This window comes from Cyprinus carpio, chromosome B9, assembly GCF_018340385.1.
Source record: "Cyprinus carpio isolate SPL01 chromosome B9, ASM1834038v1, whole genome shotgun sequence".
NCBI lineage: Eukaryota > Metazoa > Chordata > Actinopteri > Cypriniformes > Cyprinidae > Cyprinus > Cyprinus carpio.
The window spans coordinates 3,710,953-3,731,574 of record NC_056605.1 but is presented as its reverse complement, the minus strand read 5'-3'; the positions used below and the strand labels follow the sequence as shown (position 1 = coordinate 3,731,574).

At 34.9% G+C, this 20,622-nt stretch overlaps 2 protein-coding genes across 7 annotated transcripts; both read left to right on the top strand.

Moving 5' to 3' along the window:
• igsf3l (immunoglobulin superfamily, member 3-like) lies at positions 1 to 10,157 on the top strand. Its single transcript, XM_042730653.1, has 9 exons — positions 1 to 118; positions 3,002 to 3,370; positions 3,704 to 4,120; positions 4,760 to 5,155; positions 5,399 to 5,782; positions 5,932 to 6,306; positions 6,999 to 7,382; positions 8,742 to 9,125; positions 9,856 to 10,157. Exons 1-9 carry the CDS (start codon positions 13 to 15, stop codon positions 9,885 to 9,887), a joined length of 2,847 nt encoding a protein of 948 aa, XP_042586587.1. The 5' UTR covers positions 1 to 12; the 3' UTR covers positions 9,888 to 10,157.
• A 2,778-nt stretch (positions 10,158 to 12,935) lies between these two features.
• On the top strand, positions 12,936 to 19,997 carry si:dkey-11f4.14 (CD48 antigen). 6 transcript variants are annotated; one of them, XM_042730649.1, is made up of 7 exons: positions 12,936 to 13,130; positions 13,508 to 13,798; positions 15,845 to 16,090; positions 16,202 to 16,306; positions 17,965 to 18,084; positions 18,898 to 19,023; positions 19,636 to 19,997. In XM_042730649.1, exons 1-7 carry the CDS (start codon positions 13,073 to 13,075, stop codon positions 19,644 to 19,646), a joined length of 957 nt encoding a protein of 318 aa, XP_042586583.1. In that variant the 5' UTR covers positions 12,936 to 13,072; the 3' UTR covers positions 19,647 to 19,997. The 6 variants fall into 6 exon arrangements, with proteins under 6 accessions (XP_042586583.1, XP_042586585.1, XP_042586582.1 ...); XM_042730651.1 differs by having other exon boundaries at positions 12,937 to 13,130; positions 16,202 to 16,300; XM_042730648.1 differs by having other exon boundaries at positions 12,938 to 13,130; positions 16,196 to 16,300.
• The last annotated feature ends 625 nt before the right edge of the window (positions 19,998 to 20,622 follow it).

The following is a 20,622-nucleotide window of genomic DNA, read 5'->3' as shown; positions in this document are numbered from 1 at the left end:
TTTACTGCAGAGATGAGGGAGAAAGCGGAAGGATCGATCAGGTTAAGGATGGTGGACTTTTGGTGCCGACTGTGGCACCTGCCACTTATGCTGTATCTCACAGGACTCCTGCAGTTTGGTAAGACTGAACTCAATTGTATTATAAATTACAAATACATAGTCCGAATTGACCTTTTTCTCTTAATTTAAGTGCATGTGTGTAGGGTATACCTATAGGCTATTGTGTTCTCTTTCTGTCATTGACGACGTAAAGTTGTAGGTTACTTTAATGCTAACTCATCCCAAAATTAAAACTGTCCTCATGTTGGTCCAGTCAAACCCAACGTGGAATGCAAAATGTTAATAAATATAAAAAAACAAACTGCCGAATGATTTTCAGTGAATGACTTTCACGACTGTCAGGCTCCAAAACATAAACATAAAAGTTAATTAAGTGGTTTATACGCCTTGTAAAATATATTCTAAAGCGAAACAATACCTTTGTGCCATTTAAACGTTATTTACGTTAAGCATAATGTCGTAACGACGTGAAATGGTTGTTGTGGCAAAATAAACCCGGACAGTTTCAGATCAGATCTCGACGCGAAGCTTCCGTGAAAAAGTCGCTGCCAGCGGTGAGGCCATACAAACGAAACAAGTGAAACCACGACATTTTAAGGGACACGGCTTTCACCAAATAAATAATTACCTGGGCGATAAATATTATTTTGAGTTGGGGGGAGAACAATCATAAAATCTTGCCAGTTTATTATAGACTACACTCTCAAAGAGAGTACAAAAGCTGATACTGGGGCGGAACCCTTTCAAAAGGTAACCTACACCTTTGTATCTTATTAACCCCTAAAGGGTTAAAGATACACAGGCCTAGTACCAAAAGTGTACATATTAGTACACAAACGGTGTATTAATAGCTACAGCCTAGCTTATGAAAGCCTGCATCTATTTTTTTTTTTTTTTTGTAATCTGTGTAATCTGTAAACAAAACAACAGTTCTGGCAACACTACACAATAAAACGAAGACTTCAGATATGACAGTACCTACTACAAAACTTGTATCCCTCTATTTAGTTTTTAGTACAGTCGGTTTGTTATGTATCCTTGTCAGATATGTGCAGCTTCCCGTTTCACAGAATCGTTTCTGCATCGTAAATATAACGTTTGGTTTCAATTTATTGTATGCTGCTCTTGTTACAGATTAATTGTACATTGAAGTGCTTAGTAATATTAATTAACAACATTTACTATGGGTTATGGTTAGGATTAGGGTTTGGTTTAGGTTTATTAAATGCAATTATTGAATTTAGTGTCATTACTGTAGTAAGTACGTATGTAATGTGTAACAAGGACACTGTAAAATAAAATGTTAGCCAGTTTTTTATAATTCATTTATAATAATTTACTTTGTGATATAGTTTCACCTTGGCATTACATTTCAGAAAACTAGTTAAAACAGTTTTGTGGGTGTTTACAAAAATGGCAAAATATATCTTCTGAACACAGTTATAAATATCTTGATTTTCTCTGTCTCTCTTTTGGAAAGACATAGAAATGCAATTGTGTTTTTTTTTTTTTTTTTTTTTTTTGCTTCTGGTGCAAATGGGAATGCAATTTGCACACACATACACATTTGTAGTTCCCATTCACCACTATAGAAATTTACCCAACTATGACTCTTCTGCTTCTGAGAATCCTATTATTGTATGCCCTATGTACTATTTTTGTGAAAAAAAGGTGAATACTACTGACTTTTGATCTGCTAGTCACGGGTCTTCATGCGGAGAACTCATGTTTTTGCATAATGATGTATTTAAAAGCTAATGGCCAAATATCACCAAGTTTGATATTAATTATCTACTTAACTGTTGGTCTGTAACTGCCTTTTTTCATCTCCATGTTTGTAGATCTCAGTTACAGTTCTTGTGAGTAATTTTATCTGTTAGATTATCCATGGATGTGCATGAATTTCCATCAGAAATATTAGAACATTTGTGAATGCTTGTAATACTAATTTTAACATACTACAATTTGGGGGCAGCTGTGGACTAAAATTTATAGAGATTTACACTTAAAACCAAAATCTCACATTCTACTATCCTCGCTGCCAGCAGTAGTAGTAGGTTGGTGGAGAGTGAATGAACAGCGCTCTCATCCACTCTCAATACCCATGGCTGAAGTGCCCTTGAGCAAGGCACTGAACCCCCTAGTTGCTCCCTCGGTTCTGGATATATAGCTGCCCACTGCTCCGGATGTCTGTTCACAGTGTGTTCACTTCTCACTGCTGTGTGTGTGCACTTGGATGGGTTAAATGCAGAGCACCAATTCCGAGTATGGGTTACCATACTTGGCAAATGTCACAACTTTCACTTTTCACTTTCACTTTGGGCAACACTTATTCTAATTTTGAATACTGTTTAGAACAGATAGCATGCAAATTGGGATGCATGGTCATTTTATGTGGACATACAAACCTCAGTGGTTCTTCCATTGGAGAAAATGTTAAACTTGGATCACATGTGCCTTGATCACCTATCAAATTATAGCATTGGCGCGACAAAATTTCTGTCAGAGTTGTGTGAAAAATGTGTTTTGGCAACAAGAGATGCAGTTCTGAGTTGTTTTGACCTTTTGATCCCAGGGTTGGGTTAAATGTCTGACCCAGCATGCTAGGCTTTTTTTCTTTTAATGTTTAAAAATGTTTAAAAATATCTACTGCTATATTAAATATATATTATCTATATTAAAATGAACCCAAAATGGGTTATAAATGAAAAAAACAACAACACTTTAACGCATGCAGAATGACTACAGTAACAACAGTAATAATCCAAAGCTGAAATTTATTGATATACAGCAACACCTAGAAATGGACAAAAATACAGGCACAGGTATAGTAAACACAATGTGCATGTGAGTGAGAAGAAAATGCAAAAACAATGGCAAATCAAAGTGAAATTTCTCTTAAAGGTTTGCCTCTAATGATCTAATTCCTCTCTCCACACAGATCTGTGCAGTGGTCAGATTCAGGTCCAGATCCAGGAAGGTCCTCTGTATAGAGTGAAAGGATATCCCATCTCCATATCCTGTAATGTTACAGGGTTTACAGGCCCACCTACCCGGGATTTTCAGTTCATTCTCAAGAAACCAAATATGGAGTTAAATATAATCAGTACCAGTGACCCAGAATTTGCCTACGGAGTGTTCTCCGGTAGAACAAGAAATAAAGAGATTTATATTCAAAGGCTGTCAGGATCTTCAGTTCTCTTGTGGATCAACAATTTGCAGGAGAATGATGCAGGTGATTTGCTCTGTGTGACCCTACACACAGGTGGTGTATATTACGGAGATTATGATGATGAAGCAAAGCTTAATGGTAAGAGATTTATTTATTTTGAGGTTTTGGGTGATTAATGAGATGATCTGGCATTTTGAGATCGTTGAAAGAGAAATCCATTCTTTAACATCCATTCATGTATTTAACATCCATTCTTTTGGGATACATCTATTCCCATGTATCCCAAAAGAAGGTGATTTTTATATTAAACACTACTGCATCATCCACCAGTCACAGATGTAGTATCAGCTGATATCAGTTCTCTAGATGCTGGTATTGGCATTGAAAAATGCTAATTGGTCAATCACTTTTTATCACTTTGTTAATACATTTTCAATGACAAAAAGGAAAAAAAGACTGTTTTATCCACAGTGATTGCAGACACTCTGGAGGCATCATACTCTGGCTCTCCCTCTCAGAGCTTGTCTGAAGGTGATCCTCTTCAGCTTGAGTGCCAGGTCTCCAGCCAGACTTTTCAACATACTCATCTGATGGTCTCCTGGTTTCTCTATGGTGAAGAGGATGAAAACCCCCGGCCAATCATTACTCTGGACAGAGATCTGACTGTGAAGCCAGGAGCTGGATTTGAGGATCGCTATCGTGCTGGTCTTATCAGCATGGATAAGGTGGAGGACACAACCTACAGACTGAAGATGCCTCAAGTGCAGCAGTCAGACCAGGGGAAGTTCTTCTGCAAAGCCACTGAGTGGATTCAAGACCCAGACCGTTCCTGGACACAGATCGCCCACAAAACCACCGCAGCATGCGATGTGGAGATTAAACGAATCGGTGAGATTTATATTCTGTCATTTAAATTTTAGATTTTACACTTAGTTACTCAACACAGTTCAGTGTACAAAAGTAAAAAAAAATAAAAAAAAGCACTTAGAATCAAACATTGATATTTATTCTAGTTTATGCCAATTTTTCTAAATGTCTCTTAAATTTTCCTTTAGCCTCCATTTAATGTTTTCTGGGTCATATTTTCTGGAGTAGTATTTATTTATTTATTTTTTTCATATTTTTTGGAGGATGAAGGCCACAGCCTAACCATCTTAGAATTTCTAGCTTTTACCAAATGGCAAATTAATTTGTGTCAGACTTGTTATACTGCAGAGTTTGTTTGGACGCATAGCTTTTACAAGAACAAGTTATGGGAAGTGTTTTCCCTCCTATTTGAAAGTTGATAAGTCTAATCATATTCCTGTCTTCACTACGCATGATTATATTGTTAGTTGCATCCTGTTATTGGCATTTATTCTTATTTTCCCCTGTTGTCTGTGTATCCATCACCAGTTGAGAAACACTGTTACAAACCATATAAGTCAGATCCTGTTGTAATTCCTGAGTGAGTATGAGTGCAGTCATACACAGGAAGTTGTGTAAGAGAACCTGTTTAATCTCATGCTGTTTCCTGTGTCTCAAAAGTGGCCCCTGATGCAGGCTCCTTCATTGTTTATCTGAAGGCTTCAAAGGGGCCACTACAGGAGGGAGACGCACTGGACATCCGCTGCAGTGTGAATGCACAGAACCTTCCTGGTCATTTCTTCTCGGTGACTTGGCTGAAGAACCAGCAGAAAGTGGCCCAGATTGGATCTTCTGGGGTTCTCACCATGTTCGACAAAGAGCGAGAGAATGCAGCAGAGATGAGAGCAGTGAAAACCAGTCACATGGACTACCTGCTGACCATCCGTTCAACTCGGACTGAGGACCAGGGCCAATACCAGTGTGAAGTATGGCAGGAAAACATGAATGAAGATGGCACCTTCAAAAAAATACAAAAACAAATATCCAGTCCAGAGACTGTGAGCATCACGGCTAAAGGTAATTAACGATACAGTTCTTCCTCCTATGCTGCCATTGTGCTTTTCAATGTTAAGTATGGAGAAGATAACGATGTTTAAAAAATCCTAAACCTAATTATGAGTGACAATAACAGTGATGCTTGCCTTGAAATAGGCATTGGTTTGCATTCTTTGCTGTAAATAATCTAGTCACAGTTTTCACAACAAAAATGCTTGCATTAAGACACTGACATTACTGGGTTTTTTTTGCCTGTCTGGTCAGAGAGTGATCTGGCGGTGGTCATGGCGATGAAGGACGCGGTGACTGAAGGAGATGCACTACGGGTCGTCTGCTCAGTGTCGGGATTCAAAGGTCCTTTATCAGTGTCATGGCAACACAAGAAAGACTCGGGGGCTTCCTTCAGTGATGTCATTAGTCTTACCCATGAGGGAGTGATGAAAGATGTTGGGTCAAGGTATCAGAGCAGAAATGTCCAAACATTTCATTCTCCAGCTGGAAACTTTACTCTAGAGCTTGGTGCATCTGCAACATCTGACAGTGGCGAATATAAGTGCATTGTGTCTGAATGGACAGTACAGAGCAATGGCGAGATGAAGAAAGCCAACACCCACTCTCAGCAAAAAGCCATTATAGTTAATTCTATTGGTAAGATTACTATATAATCACACATTATTCTCAGTAACAAAGATACCTGTCAAGACATTCTGTCGTAAATTCTTTGTCATTACTTTGCTCAAATTTGTACTGTTACTGATATTAGAATTTAAATAATCACTGCAGTTGTTTCTTTTCAGATTCTCTAATGAAGGTGAGCTTGAAAAGTCGTACATCAAATGTACCTATAGACTCTCCAGTAGAACTGCTATGCATAGTCAGAGGGCCTAAAGTGTCTTTGGCTGTACGCTGGATGTTTCAGCCCCGCAATTCAACTGTTCAAACAAATATTTTATCCATAAGCCACACTGGAGAAATGGCCTGGAGAGCAGATCAGAGAAACTATCAGCTGTCCATTCAAGCACAACCGACAGACACTCATTTCACTCTCAAGGTGCCGAGAGCCAGTAAGCAACAAGAAGGACAGTACCAGTGTCAAGTTGATGCCTATCAAAAGGATGTACAGAAAGCCTTGAAGAACTCCAACCTATTAGCTGTGATTGTACAAAAACCTGGTAAATACAGTCTTTTATTCGGAGTGTATTATGTTGAAAAGATACACTCGCCTTCAAATATTTGGACATACTATACTCTTTACACTCAGTTCCCTATCCCCAAAAACTGTTAAACTTACCTCTAACCCAACCTGATCACATTTTATTTTATTCGTATGTGTCCTTGTTACATATAATTGCACAGATAAGTACTATGTAATACTAATTAACAGCATGAACTTACTATAGGTTAGGGTTAAGGTTTGATTTAGTGTTATAATCACTTGTAATAATGCATAATTCACTGTTATTAATGTTATTAGTAAATACACATAGTTCTAGAGACTTTACTATTGTTATAAAATGCTATAAAAATAGTGATGAATGAGCAGGTGTGTGCGCAAAATGTTGACATTTGGTACATGAGAGAAAATTGTGATTTTAATAATTGATGTTTCCAGGTCTATCAAAATGACAACATAATTGAAAAATAATCCATGACACCACAAACAGTACAACTGAGCATTAATGTGACACACACAATGCTAACATAGACTACTACAAAAGAGACTCTAAACAATGTGCACATGTTCTCTTTGCACATACTGTTTAAAATATTGGTACCCACTGTTTTTATTTATTTATTTTTTATTTTATAAAGCATTTAGATAACTGTAGTTTATTGAATATCACTCTGTCTCTCTCTCTCTTAGTCAGCAAGATGAGCCTGTACTCACCCACTTCTCGTCTGGAAACCACTGTCAACGCTGAGGCCAAGCTTGAATGCTCAGTCACGAGGACAACCACAAATACCTCTCGTTTCACGGTAACATGGATGTTTGGGTCCCAGATGCTCTTAGCAATGGACCTAGATGCTGTTGTCAAGTTTGGCCCTGCAGCCGGACTAGAGATGGACCAGAGGATCCGTATGGAAATAAGACAGAAGCAGAGCTTCCAGCTGACTATCCACCAGGTCAGAACATCTGACAGTGGACAATATCATTGTGAGGTGGAAGAGTGGCTCCAGGATCCTCTTGGTGACTGGTATTCCCTAAAGAATATGTCTGTTTCCACAGAGATGGTTGTCAAAGAGAAAGGTAAGAATATTTTACTTCACTGAAATGGTCTTCTAATTGAACCACAATATTCTAAACACAAATATGTTTTACATTGATTAAAATACAGATTTTCTTTTCTTTTTTAAACCTTGCTTTTCTTTAATCAATGGTCAATGACAAATATAAGAGTGTCCAAGAAAAAGAAAAGTAACAATCTTCCAATTGATTGAAAATGCATGTCCCAAATTATTAGAAATGGTCTTGCATGCTTTTTGGATGTTGGAAAAGAGGATCCTATCCATCACTACAGTTTCAGAATAGCCCAGAATCTGTTAATGGGATATCTTTATTGTCATATTCTTATAACAGTTGTCTACACACAGAGAACCAGCAACAAGCACAGTTTAGACTTCTGTAGACCTACACCTGATACTTTCCATCTGGTTGTATTTAACTCTGATATAGGTGTTAGTGGAAGCTACCAGTGCAGAGTTAAGTAATACCAACTTGATTGTGAGGGCCAGTGGAAACAAACTTTTGATCCCGATTAGTGTGGCCATCTGTCTGGTTGTAGGTTGGAGAGTCCAGTTTTGAAATACTATATTGGCCTACCAGTACAGCCTTTAGCTCATTTGTCCTCCTTATAAGATCATTAATATTTTCTATTTTATCTAATGGTATTAAAAAAAAAAACATTCATTCATTACAAATAAGGCTGATTTACGTTAATATAAAGTGATGTCCATTTTAGACTAAACTGTAAGTATTGACAGTTTCTACTTTATCCAAGAAAAATAGTTTCAAACGGAGTCATAAGAGAACCATTGCTTCTTCCTTAAACTCAGCTTTTTCTTTCCTGAAGTATTCAACATTTTTGAATGTATCAAGTGAGTCAACAATTCAGTGACCCATTCATGAAGACAGTCATGTGCTTAGTTTCTGAGTGAATCAGCCATTTTGAATGGACTGAGCAAATGAATCATTGGCTTGCTACCACCTAGTGGTGGTTTTAGTTTAATACTTAAAGTATAATTATTTTCCCCCCATTTAGTATTTCTATGTTCAATTGATATTTAAAACATTAAATTCATGGCATCTCTGAGCTCCATTAAACAGTCTGTGTAAATACATTTAATACCAATTCAGATGCTACAACTGTGCCACCTCTACAGTGCAAATATGTTTTTGGTGCTGCTGATATCATATATCATATATCATATTATTGGTAACAGCTCTGTGTCTTATTAATCTAATTGTATTAATTGGAAAAAAAAAAATAAATAAGAATACATAAAAGAGGGGATGCATACAAAAATGCTCCTAAAAACAATTTAAGGGGCAAATATTGAAAAAGTGAATTTCTTGTTTGACCTTTGATGTTGTGTTTAATTTAAACAGAAATTAAACTGCGTGTTCAGAAGGACAATCGAATGCTCAACATTACCAATCATCAGGCTGGGTTCACCATTGACTGTGTCATTGACTCACAATCCAGTGATACGTCTGTCTTTGAGGTCACCTGGTTCAAGGTTCAGGAAGAAGGACCAGTCACTATATTCACTGCCAGGCGTGACGGTATCTTACACAGTGCAATTACTGACAAAAATCTGGTGTTTGGACGACCACTTGCCACACACTATAAACTGACTGTGCCACAGATCAGTCCCACGGATGTGGGGCAATACTACTGTCAGGTTGAGGAGTGGCTTCTAACTGCTAACACCTGGAAGAGATTTGCTTCAGATAAATCTGGAGAGCTCTCCATCTATGTTCACACTGAAGGTAAGATGTTCTAAGCGTTTTTAACCATTTTAATCATTTCCATTAGGCTTTAGTCACTAAATTAGCCTGCTCACATCCCTTCAACCACACAGTAACCATAATTTCACAAAGTAGGACATATTCCTGGAACAACATTCCTAACAACCAATCCGATTTTAGGGTGAGGTTTAGAGCTAATTTTGGGTCAGGCTTGGGTTAGGCACAGTGGCCTGTATACCATTCATATCAACCTCCTTTTAATTTTAAGAGTAGGCTATGTTTAGGTTAAATATGTCCATCTCATGCTTTTAGGAGCCTTCCTGCATCAGTAAATTTTTTTAATTTTATTTAGCTTGCAAGAAAATATATAAATACATACTGTTTTGGCCAATTAATATACATACAGTATATGCACAATGCTGCAGTATCAGTCCAATCAAGTCTTGACTCAATGTAAAAAGTACACATAATCATTTTCTGATTAGGTGGTTTGTCTAAGGGCCTCCCTGAATTTATTTATTTATTTATTTATTTATTGCTGTTTCCAGAGTCTATTTTAGTGATATCTGTCATGTAGGGAAAATCCATGTGTGATCTATAAAAAAAATAATAAAAAAACAAGCAAAAAACTTACAGCACATTCAACCATTAAATCAAATGCATATGCAAAACTATGAATGTTATTTTATAAAAATAAAATATATTTTTCTTTACAGAAAGCAAAAATCTAACATTTGATTTGTTTCCTCAGGTGATTCTAAAATACAGATAAACCCATTGTGAATAACATTGGCAATCGCTATTCCTCTGATATGTATTCTTGTATTGGTCATAATATTGTTGTCGAGAAAGGGCCACAAGAAGAAACCTGAACTGAAGAAGAAGAAGAAGAAGAAAGACTGTCTGTGGGCTGAAAAAAATGGCCTTACTCTTGTGCCTACTTCCGATTAGATTGTTGTTTTAAAACGCTCAGGATCAGATTGCAGTTTCTTTATTATCAATTCTATGATTACATACATTCAAACAGTAATCATTTCACTTTTAAGAAAGCTGGAAAAAATATTACTGTACGACAGGCCTATACGTTTCCTAATTTTCTGTTGACTGCAAAGTTACATGTAAAATCTTAAAAGAAAAAAAAAAGGCATTTTGGTTGCTTGTTTTATCAACATTTCACATCTAATCAACTCCTGACAAACATTTGAATTATTATTTGACATCACTCAGTGAGTCATTTGATGTTTTAATATAGGGGTTAGCAACCAGTGCCACGAGTGTCAACATTGGCACAGGGAGGAGTTACACACATGAGCAAGACAGATGAATGTATTTCATTTAAAGTCCCCCACAGCCTGTTTTACTATGAGAATTAACCTGTGCCTGTAAATAGCAGCTTTGTGCCACCACTGCATATCACAATCCACTGAAACTGCAATGCAGGTTAAAGTAGCATCTAGCTCTGTGCTTTTAGACAAGTACATTTTTCTTCAGTTGTGCTGCACAACTGAGTGCATGGCAGCTTACAGTTTTGTTGTATTTGTTACTCAAGCGAAGTTATGCTATCAGTGTTGATGTTTTTCAGCTCAGTTTCTTTAAAATCCTACGTAATGACAATTACAGGGATGGGTGAACTACAACATCAAGAGAGAAAATTAGAAATCTGTTATTCAAAGTCTAGCTTAAGCTTGAAAATAAACTACTTTTAGGATTGAAATGTTTAAAACATTTAAATTGTCTGACAATTGCTTCAGAAATATTTTAAATTGTGCTTTATTAATATGTCAGTCTGCAAATCAATTACAGTAAGTCTGTGACTAATAATGTTATGCTGAGATAACTTGAATTATTATGTTACAACATTAACAAAAAGCTTGCCGACCCCTGTATAGACAGAAGTCAGGGTAGATAGACACCTTATTGAATTTTACATTGATGGATGATGGATGAGGCTGTGAGGAATAGACTTACAGTCTTTAAAAAGTTAAAGAGCACATGTAATTTTCATTATACACATTTTATACAAAACTTTTTATTGACTCTTTCTTGGTCTATTTAAAGTGTAAATTAAATATTGCGCTACCCTGACAAGGTCTGTTACAGTAGGTTATGCCTGTAAAAAAAAAAAAAATAAAAAAAAAGTTTGGAAACATTACTATTTTTAATGTTTTTGAAAGAAGTTTCTTCTGCTCATCAAGCCTGCATTTATTTGATCAAAAATACAGAAAAAAAAAATGTAATATTGTGATATATTATTACAATTTAAAATAATTGTTTTTAAATTTATTATACTTTAAATTATAATTTATTTCTGTGATGCAAAGCTGAATTTTTAGGATCATTATCACATGATCCTTTAGAAATCATTCTAATATGATGATTCATTATCAAAGTTGGAAACAGTTCTGCTGCTTAATATTTTTTGAGAACATGTGATACTTTTTTAGGATACTTTGATGAATAAAAAGTAAAAAAAAAAAAAAAAAGAAGAAGCTATGTTTTTAAAATATAAATATTTTGTAATAACAATAGACACTACTGGTCAGTTATTTGGGGTCAGTATTTTTTTTTCTTTCTTTTTTTTTAAATAAAATCAATACTTTTATTCAGCAAGGATGTGTTAAATTGATAAAAAGTGATAGTAAAGAAAATATATTATTAGAATATATATTATCAGATTTTTTTTTATTATTGAATAAATGCAGTTCTTTTTAACCTTTTATTCATCAAATATATTAGACAGCAGAACTGTTTCCAACACTCATAATAAATCAGAATATTAGAATGATTTCTAAATGATCATGTGATAGACTGGATGTTACATGTGACACTGAAGGCTGGAGTAATGATGCTGAAAATTCAGCTTTGCATCACAGGAATAAATTATTTTTTTAAGTATATTCAAATAGAAAACTATTATTTTAAGTTGTAATAATATTTCACAATATTACTGTTTGATCAAATAAATGCAGGCTTGATGAGCAGAAGAGACTTCTTTCAAAATAGTAATGTTTCCAAACTTTTGACCTGTACTGTATATATATATATATATATATATATATATATATATATATATATATATACATAAATGTAATTCAGTATATATATATAGCATAATTTTGCATTTCCCATGTAATACACACCAAACCAACAAAAACAGTAATTTTAGGTTTCTGAATTGGTTTTATACTCTGCTTCAAAACTGTAAATAAATGTGCTTTTATGTTTTTGATAACTTTGAGCCTTTGCTTTAGAAATATAACTTGTCTGATGTGCTACCACAAATGAATGTTGTTTGTAAAGCTGTAGCTGAATGTTCATAATTCTAGAAATTCTCCCATAATGAGTCTGTGATTGATATAGGGCCTAGACTTTTATTGGCATCAGATTTGTACACCATGTAAATAAATTTACATATTTGTACACAATGTAAATGCATTTTCCCTCCAACTTTGATGTTGTCTCTGTTGTCTTTTGTTTATGAATGTTTGTTCATGTTAATGTAATGTTTAAATCACAATGTAATGCAAGTGAAAACAGGTATCAGTGGGGACCACCAACTGTTTAGTTATACATATTCTCCTAAATATCTTCTTTTGTGTTCAGCAGAAGAAATAAACAATTTTAAGGTTAAGTGATAACAGAATTTTCATTTTTGAGTGAACTATCTCTTTAAGAGCTGGGGTGAAGCTTAGTGTGACTGGATAAACAGATCGTTATTTAAATATGAATGACATACCTTTTCCTTTGAGGAGGTTCAGGTGTGGTAACAATAATGCAGTCAGAGGTAAAACTGTCACATGCCCATCTACATAGAGCCTACCCATTCATGTTTTAGAAACAGTTTCAGACTGATACGAATGCACAAAAGCCACTCACTGCTAGAGTCTCACTACAGATTCCCTGAGGGTGGGTGGGTGGACGAACCGGTTTTACCTGGAACAGCTGAGACAATACGAATGTGAAAGAAAATGAAAACGCACAGGGAAGTATTAAATCTTTTCGTCTGTGTACTATTTTCAAGATTCAGTAAGTAATTATGTTTATAATTCACCATAGATTTTTTGCATCATATTTTAGATGATATTTAAAGTTTGTTATTTTCAATAATCTGTTCTAATCGTTATGGGTTTCATAACAAGTGCGTCGTCAAGCACATCAGAACATGTCCAGGTTAAGCAAACAATAAATTAGACTGTATCCACAAATCATTTTCTTTGCTGAAGTATCTTAATGTTAAAGACAAGGCTGAAGTAGCAGCCACAAATTTATTTAGGACCTGTTAGGAAACAAGCTAATACACTATTGCATAGAGGTTATCGTTTTCACTGTAAAAAAACTTGTGTTGTTAACTTTTAGATGTTTAACAGTGCGCCATGATCTTTCACTTTATAAATGTTATTCAGATGCTGTGACTTCTATCATCTATGTTGAGAATGGGAAGAGTGTGACTTTACATCCAAATATACAAGGGAATCCTGAAGACATTTTGTGGACATTCAATTCAAACAAGGTGGCTGAACATGATTTGAAAGACTTTCAAGACTATGGTCAATTCAGAGGAAGATCAAAGATTGAAATCACTACTGGGCAGCTCACTGTTCTTCGCATGACCAGCCAGGACAGTGGTATTTATAGGTCGGCAATACAGATCGATGGAAAGCTGCAAAATTCTGAAAATGAAGTTCAAGTTATTGGTAAGTGACTTTTTGCAATGGAGAATGAAAAAAGACACCACTATTACTGGTTAGTAATGTTGGCTTGGCAGGCATATCCGCATATCATGCTGCTCCCCATTAAAGCACAGCTGGTGAAGCTGGATAACCAAGAAAATCCTGCTGGTTAAGAGAGTTAAGGACACTAGCATACAAAATACTGTGCCAACTATGCTGGTTGTTCAAGAGCCTGAGATGCCATCATATTCTGTTGATGAATGTAAAGAATCACATTGTGATGGTATAAACATGGTTTAAACAATAATAGTATTTCTAGACTTTCCAAGAAGTCATTTTTTTAAACAATGCAAAATAAGCAACAACAAAAATACTAATAATAGTATTACTACTATAACTATTACTACTACTAATAATAATAAATATAGCTGCAAGCAGCAATTATTTAGTGAAAATAGCTGAAAAATCATAAATACAACCACTAGTAATATGATTTATTGGCTTAACACTTTTGACCAATAGGTGGCATGTTACCAAATTGATGTGGCATGGTTAGTGTGAGGTGACAATGGCACATACAAAGTTTGGTGTAAATATGTCAAACCTTTGCAGAGATACAGCCTCAGATGCATTTTGGCATCTTTCCAGCAAATTCGTTGATGAGCTAAACGAAAACCGTTTTGTATATTGACACAAAATCCATAACTTTTTGCCAGCTTGGTCTGAACATGATCTGAGCCAAATTTGGTGAAAATTTGAGTAACAGTCTAGGAGGAGTTCGAAAATGTATGTTTTCAACATGAATCAAAATGGTGGACAGGAAGTTAAGCCAATATTGGCAAAAGTAGTATCGGTGTCCTCGGCATGATCCAAAGAATCTAGAAACATTAGTTTCATTACAGTAGGCTAATGTAAGCAAAAATTATTAACATTTTTCAATAGTTCATTATAACTTTTGACCACAAGGTGGCCTAACCTTTTTAAGTACCATAAGGGCATGGTGCCGGAGACGCATACCGAGTTTCGTAATGATGAGTCAAAGCGTTCGTAAAATATTGCATTTTTTGACAAAATTAAAAATGGCCAACGCCCAAAATGGCTGACATGGGAAATTTGGTTATGTTTCAACTTGTCATGCTCCACCGAATCTAAAGAGACCAGTTTTGTGATTTTTTTGGTAAAAGCATTCAGAAGTTATAAGCAAAAGTAGCAATAAAGATACCACTAGGTGGCACTGCGCTGAAACAAAGCAGGTAGCCTCAGGTCATGCTTGTTATAACACAAACCAAGTTGGTTTTAATACGCCAAATCGTTACGGAGATATAGCCTCACATCCATTTTTGCGTGCTTTTTGTCAAATTCATTTGCGTGTTATTTGAGAATGGTTTGACTAATAAACTTGAATTCCATAACTTTTTGCCAGCATGGTCTGAAGATGATCTAAGCCAATTTTGGTGAGAATCAGACGAACCGTCTAGGACGAGTTCAAAAAAGTATTTTTTTCGAACAAATAAAAATAGCAAAAAAACTAAACCTTACGATTTTTGCATTTTGAGGTTCATTCCACTCAGCATGAGGCAAGGATTCAGAGAAAAAAATATTTTCCTTCTGTGCCTTATGGTTCAAAAGTTATTAGCATAAATAAACTGAAACTTTGGACAAGTGTTGGCGCTAGAGAGTTTGAGTTAGAGACTGCAAATTTGCTATGGTTAATTTTGACATTGTCCTCTATCAGTGTGCCAAATTTCACAACTTTCCCGCAAGCGGCTCTATGGGTTGCCATAGAAGAAGAAAATCATGCTAAAGGATACAATAGGTGCCTAAGCACCTTCAGTGCTTGGCCCCTAATAATATCAAGCTGGACTTCTATGTATGACAAAAGAATGCAACAAAACAGAATGGGTATTTTTGAGAATTTTACGCTAAATAAATATCATTAACCATCTTAAGCCCAGCAAGTCTACTAGTTGGTATATGTTTCAAACATTTTCAGCATCATGTAGCAATGTTCTTTAGCTTGAGTGTTTTTCTAAAAAAGTTTTTTTCCCATATTCTTCATGTTTCCATCAGATGCTGTGCAGGAGCCTAATGTGACCTGTATACTGAACAATATTACAGAATCAAAAACATTGTTCTGCTCAGTTTCATCTCAGTTCCAAACAACCTTTGAATGGACTGGATCTAATTCAATACAACACTCTGGGCAAGAACTTCATATCAGCAAGAAGGAGAAGCCTGATTCAGTCTTTACTTGCACTGTGAAAAATGAAGTTAGCCAAAAGAGCACCAGTTTTGCTTTGAAAGACTGCCTCACAGGTCAACTTCATAAACATTACAATAACTGCTGGCTGAAGTACAGTGTATATGATGAATCTGGGTTATGATTATTTATTGTTATGTTCTTGTAATTATGTATTCCAGAAACAGATGGGAATATCATTCTACCAGTTATTTTAGCCATCATTGTTACTATTGCCGTGGTGATCATAATGGCTGTTGCCTTTTACTTCATTTGCCAAAGACGAGGTAAGGGTAAGACATATAGGGGTTCATAACCTCAAAATATGTATATGATATGGCTTTTAGTTTCCCAGATGTGAAACAATAATAGCATAGTTCAAGAAGATCTGGGGCCAGTTGGAAGCTGTTGATGTGAACACATCATGCGGTCAAAGGATCTCTCCATGCAGGTGAAACAGACAATTGTTAGGCTTCCAAAACAAAACAAATCCATCAGAGAGACAGCAGGAACATAAGGAGCGGCCAAATCAACAGTTTGGTACATTCTGAGAAAAAAAGAACGCACTAGTGAGCTCAGCAACATAAAAAGACCTGGACGTCCACAGAGGACAACAGTGGTGGATGATCAGAGAGTCCTCTCCATGGTAAAGAAAAACCCTTTCATAACATCCAGCCAAGAGAAGAACACTCTGCAGGAGGCAGACGTGTCACTGTCAGAGTCTACAGTCAAGAGAAGACTTCACCAGAGCAAATACAGAGGCTTCACACCGCTGCAAATAAGGCCAGATTAGACAAAAAAAACATCTAAAAAAGCCAGACCACTTCTGGAAAAGCATTCTTTGGACGGCTGAAATTAAGATCAACCTGTACCAGAATGACAGGAAGAAAAAAGTATGTAGAAGGCTTGGAACAGCTCATGATCCAAAGCACACAACATCATCTGTGAAACATGGAGCAGTGTGATGCATGAGTGATCATGGCTTCCAGTGGCACTGGGTTACTGGTGTTTACTGGTGACATGACAGTAGGATGAATTCTGAAGTGTACAGGGATATACTCTCTGCTCACATTGAGTCAAATGCAGCAAAGTTGATTGGACGGCGTTTCATGACCAATGAAGCAATGACCAAAACATACTGCAAAAGCAACCCAGGAGTGGATTATTCGGCCATTGCCAAGTCAATCTCCTGATTTCAATCCGACTGAGCTGCATTTCACTTGCTGAAGACAAAACTAAAGGCAGAAAGACCCGCAAACAAACAATAACTGAAGCCAGCTGAGGTAAAGGCCTGGCAAAGCAGCACAAAGGAGGAAACCCAGTCTCTGCTGATGTCCATGAGTTCCAGACTTAAGGCAGTCATTGCCTGCAAAGGATTCTAAACAAAATAATATAAATGAACATTTTATTCATGATTATATTTATTTGTCCAATTACATTTGAGCCCCTGAAAATGGGGGGACTGTGTATAAAATGGTTGTATTTCCTAAGCTTTTTATATTTTTGTTTAACCCCTTGAATTAGCTTAAAATCTGCACTTCAATTTCATCTTGATTGTTTCATTTTAATTCTATTCTGGTGGCATACAGAGCCAAAATTATGAAAATGTTGTCAATGTCCAAATATTTATGGACCTAACTGTATGTGCCATTATAGAGTTTGGCACATATGCACGAATTAAAAATAATAACAAAATGCAAATCCTGAGGTTAATGTCTCTGTTGGCCTCTGGTTGTCTGGTGATAGTCAGAATGACAGTCCTTGTTAACAAAAGTAATTAATAAGAACCTCAATTAATTCTGTTATTCATAATAAATAGAAATAATAAAATCTATATTCAATTCTTTGGCATTTACCAGGCAACCAAAGGGGAGCTGTCTGTTTCTTTGCATGTATAATCCATGAAGTGGGTCTCATTTCATTTTGTTCCTTTATTTTACCATTTCTACAGATGAAGATCTTAACCAGGCTCTCAGAAACGATCATGTTTCAGAGTACAATGCAAAACAGGATACAAATGAAGATGGAGATGAGTCTGAAAACAATGAAGAAACAATGGGTGATTATAAATGTACTAAGTACAAAGTTGTAAGCAAGAGCACGTAGTTTTGGATGATATATATATATATATATATATATATATATATATAATATATATATATATATATATATATATATATATATTAGGGCTGTCAAATGATTAATCACGATTAATCACATCCAAAATAAAAGTTTTGTTTACATAATATATGTGTGTATACTGTGTATATTTATTATGTATATATAAATACACACACATGCATGTATATATATTAAGAAGAATATGTTATGTTTATATATATAAATATATTTATATATATAATATAAAATATAAGAATATAAATATATAAATGTATATACATGTAAATATTTTCTAAATATATAATTTATGTGTGTGTATTTATATATACATAATAAATATACACATACATATATTATGTAAACAAAACTTTTATTTTGGATGTGATTAATCGTGATTAATCATTTGACAGCCCTAATATATATATATATATATATATATATATATATATATATATATATATATATATATATATATATATAATGTTTTCAAATACCAACTGGGCCTGTGTGAAATATTTGCCCCTACATCTATGAAACTGCATTCACAATGGGGTTCAGATGGACTACACAAACAGACATGATTACTGCCAGCCCTGTTCAGTTAAATCAACACTTAATTAAACTTTTATCTACAGAATAAATAAAATTGATAATTTTTTTTACAGTAACACACATTTAGCAGGCATCCAAGGAGAGCTGTCTGTTTCTTTGCATGTTTTGAACTGGGTATAATTTCATTTTCTTTTCTTTTTCATTTTTAAAGATGAAGATGTTAACCAGCCCCTCAAAAACAATCATGTTGAAGACAGCTATAAAGAACGGGACATAAATAAAGATGGAGCTGAGTCTGAGAAAAATGAAGAAGAATGGATGGATGATAATGAATCTGGTAAGTGCCAAGTTTTAAGCAATAACATGCAGGCTTGGATTAAAAAATACCCCTATGGTTGATCAGACGGGAACTTTAAACAAAATATACATGATTTGCAAGGGATGTAGATCATCATCAGCTATAACAGAAAAATAAATAAATATTTCAGACCCATCTACAATGGCAGTGTATTCCATAAAAAAATAATATTACATTGAGGGATCTTTTTGATTTTATATCACAGCACTTCATATGGGTCTTTACAATGGTGTTTTTCAGTTCATGAGTAAAATAAGATAAACATAACTTGATCATACTTGGACATTTTCTTGGAAAAAAATAATTCAAGGAAATCCATGATTTTTCAATAAAACTTATACATTTAGCTTTGATGGAATGATACTCAAAGAATGCAAACATTTCTATTTGTCATTTTTAACAGTAGAATATAGTGATAAATGGGGTATAGCACATTCAGATATTTTTATGTTGAGAAACTGCCATTCCACAATACGGAATGCAATCTTCCCACTTTAGTATCTACAGTACTTGACGGCAACAAATTTGTGAAACTCAGCAGAATGAACTGTTGCTATTGTTTTGTGAACAAACTACTTTTTTGTGTTCTAGGCCAAGAATAATCAGGAAATTAATAAAGCCCAAGACATCACTGGACCCGCACAAGACAGGAATATCAACGAGTAACAAGTTAAATGATAAGCACTGAGCAGCAGGGACTCGGAAATAACTGTAACACTTTACAATAAGGTTAATTTGTTAACATTAATGCATTAAGTAACATGATCTAGCAATGAAGAATATATTTTCACAGCATTTATTAAAACTCAAGCATCCCTTGGGACATTTTTTTAGACAGTTTCCTTAATCTTAGCGATACAAAACTTGGCTACTTTTCCTAAGTGTGCCATCTGAACAAACACCCAAAGAAAATATTAGAAATATATTTATTAGAAATAAATGATTACTCTGTCTCCTAGTTGTCTTTTCCTTATAGCATGGTCAAATTTGTCTGTAAGCATATTTTGGGGTCTTTGTATATTCTCACCCAGGAGTTTTTGTTTTATAATTATTTTTTTTTTATTATATACAATTCTACAATTTTAACTTGTGATAAAATCTAAAACCTAAGAGGTAAAGTTTGTTTCAACAATGGCTTACAGATTTCAGCCTATTGATTACTACAGCCATATAGTGGCTATTGATATTTTGGTATTTTTATACCATCATTGGTATTTGAGATTTTGGATGTCTGAACTTACTGGAATGATTATTTTTTTTTTTTTTTAACCGAAGTAATAAGCACACTTCACATAAAAATATGGTACTTGTCAAAAACAAAACAAAAACCACAAAATTACAGAAATTGATAGCTTTTATTTTAATCTTAGTGATAAAAAACAAAACAAAAAAAAAGCATCACACTAAGAAACCTTCATGCCCAAATTTGCCCACAAAGGACGAATTAATTGCAAAAGGTTAATGACCATTCATTGTGCATTAACTAATGTTAACAGATCCAACTTTTCTATTAGTAAATGCTGTACTTACTAAGATTAATAAATGCGGTACAAGTGTTTCCAAAATAACTTATATTTG

Bases quoted from the DNA above. Each gene is read 5' to 3' on its own strand.
- igsf3l (XM_042730653.1), top strand. From the start codon at position 13: ATGAGGGAGAAAGCGGAAGGATCGATCAGGTTAAGGATGGTGGACTTT. The intron at 119-3,001 runs GTAAGACTGAAC...CTCTCCACACAG, and splicing joins CACAGGACTCCTGCAGTTTG to ATCTGTGCAGTGGTCAGATT. The intron at 9,126-9,855 runs GTAAGATGTTCT...TTGTTTCCTCAG, and splicing joins CATCTATGTTCACACTGAAG to GTGATTCTAAAATACAGATA.
- si:dkey-11f4.14 (XM_042730647.1), top strand. From the start codon at position 13,073: ATGAAAACGCACAGGGAAGTATTAAATCTTTTCGTCTGTGTACTATTT. The intron at 13,799-15,844 runs GTAAGTGACTTT...TGTTTCCATCAG, and splicing joins AAATGAAGTTCAAGTTATTG to ATGCTGTGCAGGAGCCTAAT. The intron at 16,091-16,195 runs GTCAACTTCATA...TATGTATTCCAG, and splicing joins TTTGAAAGACTGCCTCACAG to AAACAGATGGGAATATCATT.